At 34.6% G+C, this 10,720-nt stretch overlaps 1 protein-coding gene and 1 long non-coding RNA gene across 2 annotated transcripts in view; one reads left to right on the top strand and one right to left on the bottom strand.

Moving 5' to 3' along the window:
• Nucleotides 1-10,720, top strand: part of LOC135208541 (uncharacterized) — a 462,510-nt gene that overhangs the window by 80,129 nt on the left and 371,661 nt on the right. The window lies entirely within an intron of this gene.
• LOC135208152 (uncharacterized) overlaps nucleotides 1-10,720 on the bottom strand; it is a 110,427-nt gene that overhangs the window by 19,406 nt on the left and 80,301 nt on the right. The window contains exons 3-4 of the mRNA XM_064240293.1: nucleotides 8,866-9,128; nucleotides 6,570-6,736 (exon numbers count right to left, since the gene is read on the bottom strand). Coding sequence (XP_064096363.1) covers nucleotides 6,570-6,736; nucleotides 8,866-9,085 — 387 coding nt within the window. The 5' untranslated portion in view covers nucleotides 9,086-9,128. The remainder of the gene's footprint in view (nucleotides 1-6,569; nucleotides 6,737-8,865; nucleotides 9,129-10,720) is intronic.

The following is a 10,720-nucleotide window of genomic DNA, read 5'->3' as shown; positions in this document are numbered from 1 at the left end:
AAGTCAATGTTATGAGATCGAGTAAGGATAGAATATCTTGTAATCATCTTTGAATAGTCATCCCACATAATGTAATATATTTCCTGTTTATACTCGCAGAAGATGCTATATAATATCACATAACACTATGCTAGGAGATAGAGCATCACTGATATGCTTTCATTTCTCAAGAAAAACCCGAACCATCCTCGACTAACCAACAGGACTCTATGACGTCACTACCTCCTTCTTTATTGCTATTTGCTAATATGGATTAGATTAGGTCGTCATAGTATCTTTCTCGGAACTTAGTCAGTCTCAGTAAATCACGGTCAATTATTGTATAAAAAGCTAACACGCTCTGTTGAAATTATGTCTTAAAATTGGTGTCTCTCAGGTAATACTATTCTAATATTCGACTTATTATAGCACGGGCTAATTTGTGTCTGTCGATAATTCGCCATGCTGGCGCTAAAAACCCAAGCTTAGACCTCGTGCCCATTAATTGTAGTCACAGCAAAAATAGCATAGCATTCTTCGAAGTTGCCGCCTTGCAGACAGTGTTATCGAGGCGCCTCGATGCACCTAAGATTTGGACGTGGGCGTCAGAGAGCGAGATGAGCCGGAAAACAAGGGTGGATAGACCCAGAATGAGATAGATGGGTGGGCGGTACTATATTGTTTATACTGATTTCCTTTGGCTGTTTACCGTTCCCGAGTTCTCAAATCTCGTGGTTTATTTATGCTTACTGGTTACACGTTGCTTGTACCTTTTGACGTGCACGTTTTTTTATCACTTTCATGTTTGTTTATGTTTGTGCACGAGGAAGAAAACGAACGTGAAACTTGTTTGTTTGTACACGAGACATCGGCAAGGCGAAGGGACATGTCCACTCGGTCCTCATAAACAGATTATATTTTCTCAAGAAATGTTTGTTGTCAGTCGCCGCGTCGTGTTTGCAAATTAGGTAACTTGATAGTATTTGGTAAGATGTAAGTTAGAATAAGACGAGTTTAATTCCATTGAGCCAATCTCTAGATGTTTTTAACTCAATACTTTTAAATGATATTTACAAATCTAACTGGGCGTGCCTCTGTCAAGCCATTTCCTGTGAGTTCGCGTAGGTAAAAATGCACATGCGTTTAACCATTTTACCGAAACATATATTTACATATTGCTTCTCGTCTCGTGTCGTTTGGACGAAAGTTTTGTTGTCTTTAAGATAATGATGATTATAAGTGTTATTATTAAGTGATAGATAGTCTGCCAGCTTTAAGTAAATCTCGTAAAAATTCAAAGCGAATTTTTCAAATTGATGGCTCGATACCAAGACTTTCATTTATCTGCTTGGTGGAAACAAATAAATTTTTCTTTTAATTTTCTTTCATCTGTTTACATTTTATTTGGACTGGTTCTGTCTCCTCAGATGCGTAAAATAAAAACAATTCATAAATATCTGACAAAACAAATTATAATTTTTTGACATAAGCATTCCTTAGAATAATGAATATTTACTGATTCGCTATTATGAGGGATCTCCCGTGAAAATTTTTTTGCACAGTTTTATTAACTAAAACGAGAAGAGATCTGTTTAACCATTTTGAAAACTTGACATAACCCAGAATCAGAGATGGTCGTAAGCTTCGATACAACCCAGCTATTGAACCTCAATCCCTCCTCGATCTTTCAAGAGAGGCTCTAGCGCCGACCCATAAACATTTACGACGAAGCTTACAAGATTTTCTGGGTTTCTTTACTGTCCACTGTATTCTGAGACGGAGAGAGTAAGTTGGGCATAAAAATGACGTCATATTTCCCTCGCTCCCCCGTAACTACGATAAATGTCGTAACTAAAATCTCGGGTTTTATATTTTCGGAAGAGTTTCATGTGAGTCCCGTGGATGCTATGTGCGACGCCTACATGCTTATATATGTCGCTTGGCGTAGTGTTGCATCAGTCATCTCCGAGTTTTATGGGAAGATTTTGTCGTTGGGCATTGTGGCTTCTTCCTCTTCTTAGAAAATAAAAGGGGGAATAATTGCTTCGTGGTATAGTGTCTGGTAGAGACTGGAATCCAGTTATGGTCAGTATGGTCAGGTCTGGGATTTGATTACAGGTCGTTTGACATCATTCAGAATGAAACGTCTTATTGGGATTTAGATAAGAGGAATGCCACTCATTAACCACCATTATTTTTTTTGTGTGCTGATTTAAACTTTTACCTCTTTTTATATAATTATATATATATATATATATATATATATATATATATATATATAAAATGAATAGGATGGAGAAAAGCCAGCGTAACATCATACATGTATTTTCCAAATTTTCGAGACTTTGGGTCTCATCATCAGGGCTGTAAAACATACAAATATACAAATTAAAAAACTCCAGTATTAATATTAATATTAATCAAAATGGAAGTACATAAAAGTTAAATATAATAATTTAAAAAATGAACTAAAAAAATATAATATATAAAAAAATTAAAAAGTGAAGAATGCTTAAAAGTTAGTACCTATCTCTATGGAGTTAAAAAACTGAGTGACGTTGTCTGGTTTGGAAAGAAGAACGTCAACTATGCTATATATAGAACTGTGGAAGAAGTCTGACCATTTAATGGGGGCACAAGCTGTTTGATTGTTAACGACTCCAAAACAGAGAGAGAATAGTCATTGGGCGCTTGGGTGACAATACGAAAATCCTTATATGAAAATGATGTTTTACATTTATTACAATGTAAAACATCAGATGAAATAAATGTAAAACATCATTTTCATATAAGGATTTTCGTATTGTCACCCAAGCGCCCAATGACTATTCTCTCTCTGTTTTGGAGTCGTTAACAATCAAACAGCTTGTGCCCCCATTAAATGGTCAGACTTCTTCCACAGTTCTTATATATAGCATAGTTGACGTTCTTCTTTCCAAACCAGACAACGTCACTCAGTTTTTTAACTCCATAGAGATAGGTACTAACTTTTAAGCATTCTTCACTTTTTAATTTTTTTATATATTATATTTTTTTAGTTCATTTTTTAAATTATTATATTAACTTTTATGTACTTCCATTTTGATTAATATTAATCTTAATACTGAGTTTTTTAATTTGTATATTTTGTATGTTTTACAGCCCTGATGATGAGACCCAAAAGTCTCGAAAATTTGGAAAATACATGTATGATGTTACGCTGGCTTTTCTCCATCCTATTCATTTTAAATCTACGGCGTTCCAGATGCCCCAACCTTCCTATATATATATATATATATATAATATATATATATATATATATATATATATATATATACATACACACGTACATAAGTATATAAATACATACGTATAGGTAGTCGTAAATGGATCTCATTTTCCTTGATTCGCGTTTTATTTATTTTCATATAATCAGATTACTTCACATTGCACACTGAAATTGTGGAGATTAGTCAAGGTTTATATATGAATCTTTGGATGCTTTTGTTAAACTTTAAGATAGTTATGGAAACGTCGGCAGTGTATGGTTTGAACACACACACACACGTATGTATATATGTGGATAACACGTACCTAAGCCCTCCAACACTTACATGGCAAGTACCAGCTTCGTTTAACCACATAACAGTATTTACAGGACATTCGCTCGATGTTAATTAATTAAATGATCACCTCAAATTAATTAATACCCAATTGCTTAATATTAATATATAGTAATACGATATGCCACACGGCCGTCATCCAGTATGCATGAACTTTTATGTAATATACATTGCAAATGTCCTTAAGCTAATCTTAATTCAAATCCAAGCTTTAATGGAACTGCATTTGGTCATCACTAAAAGGAAATGCAGATCGGGTTATTTGCATGTTTCGTTCATTACCTTTACCTTCACACAACCAAAACAGCATTCATGCGAGCTTGACCATCATTGTCTCGCGAAGGAACCGCACACCAGCCAGGAGATAAAGCAATTCAATTACACAGTTGCGTGATTCGAATGAGACGGATCTAGACGGAGATCCCAGATTTCGGGAGAAGCAATACTAGATTACGGAGTGGATCTTCACTGGATTCACTCCTCTCGTTTTTCATTAGGTCTGTTTCGTGCTTGATTCGCCAGCTGCTTCTGCTTATTAAAAAGCAATGACGATCTCGTATGCTTTTTTTCTCTCTCTAAAGAAAAGTTATTTTTCTGAAATGCGTTCAAGAGAAACTTTCGAAAAAATTATTGTTAGTCTTTCATCTTGTGGAAAACAAACGCATTTTCATGAATACTTCATCAGTTATTGTGCACTGGCATTCTCTTTTCAAACTTTTTTCCATTACTTTTAGCACCTTTTCGTACCTTTCCTCTCTAGGTTTCCATCTAAATCTTTATTACGACACTGTGCTGAGAACTATACTTCATTTTTATTCAGTCTTCGTCTCACATGATCAGAATACTTTTCTAAGTATGACTTTCCCCAGCGTTGATTAATGTCTTGCCATGACCTGAAATGTACATATATGTACTTCGCAAACAACGGTATTAGTCATCCTAGCTTCCACCACTTTATATGAAGCATATTTGAAACACATTCAACCTTTTCATCTGGCGCCTATCAAGGACGCACGAGTCCTTTACCATCTTCCAATTTTGACATTTTCTTTCTGAATAACCTACTTCAGTTCTATTCGGTGGCCCTCACTTTACGTATTGCCTCATTTAATCTGTGAAACCCTCCTTTGCTCATTCTACTCTCATCGGTAATTATATGTCCGAAAACCATCGAGAGTACATCATATATTTATTGCGTCATTCATACTGAAAATTATTATATCATCCGCATGGCATCCGTATACTTTCACAAGCTTTCTCCTCAGTAAATTAACGTTCAGCTTACTCATTCCTAAAGCACATCCCAGAAACTCTCCGGTCTTGATTGGTCCTCTCTGCCACTGATCACCAGTGCATACTGAGCAGGTATCAGATATGGCACCTTCTAACAAAATCAATTCTTGGAACACACACACCTACATACATATGTGTATATGTATATGTATATTATATATATATATATATATATATATATAATATATATATATATATATATATATATAGAGAGAGAGAGAGAGAGAGAGAGAGAGAGAGAGAGAGAGAGAGAGTGTTATTAATCTGATAAACTGGCGAGTGGTTGACTGTAGAGGGTCAGAGCCTTGTTGACAAAAATAGCTTAGAAACGAAAGTATTAGATATATAGTAGACCCTCTCTCTCTCTCTCTCTCTCTCTCTCTCTCTCTCTCTCTCTCTCTCTCTCTCTTTGATGTAGTGTATGACATTTCTTGAAACTCTCGTGAAATTCCATAAAAACCGAGCGACCATTACGTTTCCTTCTGACTAGACTCTGGTCCTGCGAACTCGGCGCATTATTTGTAATCATGGGCACGAAAGCACGAAGCTGCACACTAGTAAATAGATCAGCAAAGTCTTATCAATCATTGTATTAAACTGTATCCGGGGAATTTACGAAGTGAGGGAAATACAAAGCATGTTATTATTATTTTTGAAAATATGCACACGTACATACGCAAGATTTCAGAGAGCACAAAACCCATATGTTACCGGATAAACATAAAAAGAGCTAAATATAGATAGGGTGTAGCAATATAGAGATAAATAAGGCAAATAAAACAATGAACAAGGAAAAGTAACGCGAAGTTAATATCGCCGTACAATAACATCACGAAAATGACACGAAGTGTTTCATGTCCGGTTCCAAATCATCTTGTTTGTGTAAACACAGACGAACGATTACGAACCGAGTCCAGCCATTCAACGGACAACCACAGATATGATTTATGACCAGTGATCTGCATGAAGAGCATAATATTTGTTTTTGGCTGAATAATTCCCATTTATAATCAGCGCATGTTTGATGTGCTTGTATGCAGGATTAAGGCGTGAACTTTTGTCAAAAATATTGATGTCGATTTTTTGTAAGAGTAATATGTATATCATATTTACATGTATATGGTTGTGGTTGTTGTCATGAAAGCTATTTTCAAAACAATTTGATGAATTTAGGATATTATAATGACGTCACGACTGATATTAGGAATCATCGTATCCAATGATTTTTCGCAAACCAAATAATTCTAAGAATTGGACTAACATCACATGCAAGATAATTTTGGTGAGGGTAACATCAACCAGTGAATTTTTAAATCAATCAAAATGAATAAAAACAATGAATAAAATTAGAAGATATATATAATGGAATGAAGGACCTCGGGTAACTAAGTATTGTGATTTTGTCGCACCTTAACCAAATATAACAGCCTGCTGTGTACTGTAGGCATTACTTTAGGTTCTTTGCAGCGCTCTTTTGGGCCGTAGCTGCTAACCATTCCTTTGCCTACCTCTTCCATCTTACTTTTCACCTTCTCCAAGCAATTGTTTCATAGTGTAACTGCGAGGTGTACCTTCTGTTACACTTAATACCTCCTTTAATCTCCCTTTCAGCGCCGAATGACCGCATGGGTCCCAATCCAAAACACCTTAAATACGATTAGGAAAGAGTCGAAATATAACCCCGCTACAACTCACCCCGCCGACCCATGTTTCGTGAGAGTAAGCGACCAGCGCCGGTGGAGTCGTGATGATCTTCCCGATGAGGTCTGTCCAGATGAGAGTGCTCAGCAACACGAAGAACACCGTTCGCGAGTGCTGGGGTCGCGTCGTTGTGTACAGGTAATACAGCGCCCAGATCTGACCTGTTGGGAAGAATGAAGAGAGTTGCATTTTTTACAGTCCGGTGTATATTTTTTTATCTTTACGTAATTCAGTTATTAATTTGAAAATTATTGTCGATCTTTACTACATCTTTTCTACACAATACCGTGATTCATATACATACATACATCGAGCTACAAATGTCCTTTCATATCTAATTCGCTCTACCTCGGAATTAATATATTTTCATATATGTTAACCGAAGGGGGAATTTTTTAGTCGGTAAGAAATTTGTTGGTTAACACATGAAAATATGTTAATTCGAGGTGGGGCGAATTAGATATTAAAGGGCATTTGTAGCTCGATGTATGTATGTAATATAAATATATATATATATATATATATATATATATATATATATATATAGTATATATCTATATATATATATATATATATGTAATATAAATATGTATAGATGTATATACGTAGGTAAACATATAAATACATATATCTATCTGTATATATATATATATATATATATATATATATATGTATATATATATATGCATACACAGATAAGTTATATAGCCATAGCCATTTCTTTAAATTATAACTCATAACGCATTCTGCGCTTTAGTCAGGATTTCCCAGAAACTATTAAACGATGTGATATCGGGGAAACATCGCCGTATTATTCGATTCATTTCAACGAATACTGAAACTTCTGGGCAGTTAAGAACGATTTGTTCTTAATAGTTAACATGCAATGGTGGTAAAGTTGAGGGAAATAACTTTTCTCATAATTATTACTGCAAATATAGAATTCTCTTGACTTATCTGTATTTGCATTAGCCGTCGTGATTATTTATATGGTTAATTGCTTCTGTTTTGATCAAGTATTATGTACTGAAAATATTGGCTAATCAACAGATACCTAAGAATATAGATTTTGATTTAAGATATACACACATTATTTATATATATATAATATTTTAAATATGTATATATTGTATAGAGGTAGGGATGGTATTGTTATATATATATGGTATATGTAATATATAGGGATGCTTATGTATATATACATATAATATATATAATATATATATAGTATTAATGTATATGATATATATATATATATATAATATGTAATATAGGGATGTTATGTATATATACATATAAATTTTATTTTTATAATAATAATATAATATATTGTATAAATGTAGATAATAATAAATAAAAAAAAATATAATATATTTATTATAAATACTAGAAATAATAAACTAATATTTTCAGCCCTTCAATTACATTCTATTACATTAAAGCTTGACATGCTCAAGGCCGACTAAAACTGGCATTGAACTCTAAAATCGAAATAAAATCGCACCTCCCTGTGAAAGCGTTGATACTGTATTTCGTCGGGTGCCGTCGTTAATGAAGGTGGAGAGGCACTCAAACAGACAGGGACAGATTTGCTGGTCCTGATTATTCGCAGCGCCAATTGCCAGTTTCCGGAGACCCTCCTGAGCTCGTCAAATGTAAATTTCAGGCGATTCTATCAGCGCTTATTGTAACCGGCGATTTGATCGTCACTTTGTGGAGTCGTTGGAGATTGTTACTTTAAATAATTGCCAACGTTATATATTCATGATATTTATTGTTTTTCTTATATATATGTAGTTATATGTCTAATAAAAGGAGCCCATAAAAACGCCAAAATATAGAGACAAAATACTATAGTTCAGAGACTGCTGGAGACTCGCTCTTCGGATAGATGAAGAGGGAGACAGCATTCTTTTTTTGATATATTATTTTTTCTCTATATTTTGACGTTTTTATGGGCTCCTTTTATTAAATGGAATTCTGTTGTAACAGAACATTTTTACCAGTCATAGATATATACTTATATCCCGCTGTTATTTACGAATGCTTCAACAATTTGGTATTTTTTTGAAATGTAATTAACGAGTCGATTTTAAATTTTTTGCTTAGTGGAGTTTTACAATTATAATTCTCGGGCATCATACTGAGGTGTGAGAGATGTGTATTTCTGGTGATAGATGTTCACTCACGACGTGGTTTGGAAGTCACGTAAAGCCGTTGGTCCCGTTGCTGAATAACCACTGGTTCCATGCAAAGTAAAAACACCATTCAAACAAACAAATACACGAACCTGCAACGCCGCTGAGGCTGAGGAGAATCGGCGAAACGATGGTGGCGCCCGGGTTGCTGTCCAGGTGGGTGCAGGTGACGTTCCCCTCGCACTGCACCGTGAGCTGCGTGTCCGTCATGGCGGTGCCGTGTAGTGTCACGCCGTGGCACAACAACCATTGGTCATCCCTCTGATCTTCAGGAACCTCCCCGTCTGCCACTTCTACGTGAGGGACGATCATGGTGGCGGCCTAAGCACCCGGGAGGTGTCTCGCTCCTCGGATCCTGCGGAGAGGAAGGGGAAAGGTGTATTTTGGGTCTAATTTATTTATTTATTTTTTTATCTATATCCGCGTTGTCTCATGTATTCTTCATTATATATATATATATATATATATATATATATATATATATATAATATATATATATATATATATATATATACACAAAGTATATATAATTTTTGTGCTTATATATATTTATGTATATGTATGTAAATAAATATACATACATACATATATACTTACATATATAATATAAGTCTGTTTGGATTGAGTTCATAGCCCATGCCTTTCCCACTGCAGCTGTGACCGTGACCCATCACAGTCGATATAGTCGTGGTACCTAATTCACTATTTAGATAAATGATTTACAGCTAGGGATAGCGAGGCATATTGTAAGTAATTTCACCAGAACAATTTACATAACGTGATGTACTACACCAAAACGCAAAGGGATTAGTAAACAAGATACAGGCCAGTTAGTGAAGTCGCTTAAAAAAAATTAATATTACAACCTTTTATCAACAGTTTAAAAATGAATTACTCATCAAGTTTAGAATGTACTTTAATGTACTTTAATTCACTAAATACTAAATGCAATAACACTTCTGTAATAACATAGTAGAACTATATATGAGATATAATTTTTGTATTTAGAATGATACTAAAGAGGACGGGTACATCTTTTAATCCAATTACATGGATGTATCGTTACAAGTGTATTTCCTCAATAAATTTCTTGAAATTTGTGAGAACTATCCTAATGAAAAGTGGAGAAGACCTGAACACCTTAAAATCATCGCCACAATTGACGTAAATATTAACATTTCCTTCAGCTTTGCAAGAACGGTCTGCCAGATTTTAACGGGAGGGCTATAATTGTCCATGACGCCATTATGACGCGCCATGACTGATTAAGTTATTACCTCGGCATTTAAAAGATCAAATGATCTGCATGCCAGCTTGATCCTGCAGTGTCACCCAATACTTCTCTCTGCATGAACAACTGGTACGGGTCGTCTGTCTTTCCTTTTATTTCATTCTCTTTCAGTCTGATTTATGCTTTTATCTATTTTTTTTCTCTGCATCAGCCAATAGCTTGAATCATCTCTCTCTTATTTTATTTTTTTTATTGTTTATTTATTTTTGCTCAGGAAAGACAGCTAGGCTAGTTTCCTTTTTCATTTCTTTCAGGTTTGAAGAACTAGCATGATCTATCCTTCTCAAGTATAAGTTATAGCCTGGCGCGGCTAGTTCTGCTTTATTGATTTCTTCCAGCCTGATTTCCTTTAGTTTTACTCTCAAACCTTCAACTACCATACTGTTTTTTTATCACGTGTTTACCTTATATCTCGATGTAACTTTCAAAATCCTAATATTTTCTCTCATCACGAAGTGCAAACTTGTTGTTCTCTCATTATCTTACTTTTTATTTACCTCTGATCGTGATAGCTGCCATGATTTTACCCTTTTATAATTGATTTTGTTTAACTATCTATTTTTTTACTGCTTGCTTTTTTATCATTGACATTTTTTTTCGTTATATTTTGTAATCATGCAGCATAAACGACCTTCATACTTTTTTCATCTAGTTTT

This window comes from Macrobrachium nipponense, chromosome 35, assembly GCF_015104395.2.
Source record: "Macrobrachium nipponense isolate FS-2020 chromosome 35, ASM1510439v2, whole genome shotgun sequence".
NCBI classification, from domain to species: domain Eukaryota; kingdom Metazoa; phylum Arthropoda; class Malacostraca; order Decapoda; family Palaemonidae; genus Macrobrachium; species Macrobrachium nipponense.
Note: the sequence above shows the minus strand (reverse complement) of the source record. Positions and strands in the feature narration are given on the sequence as shown.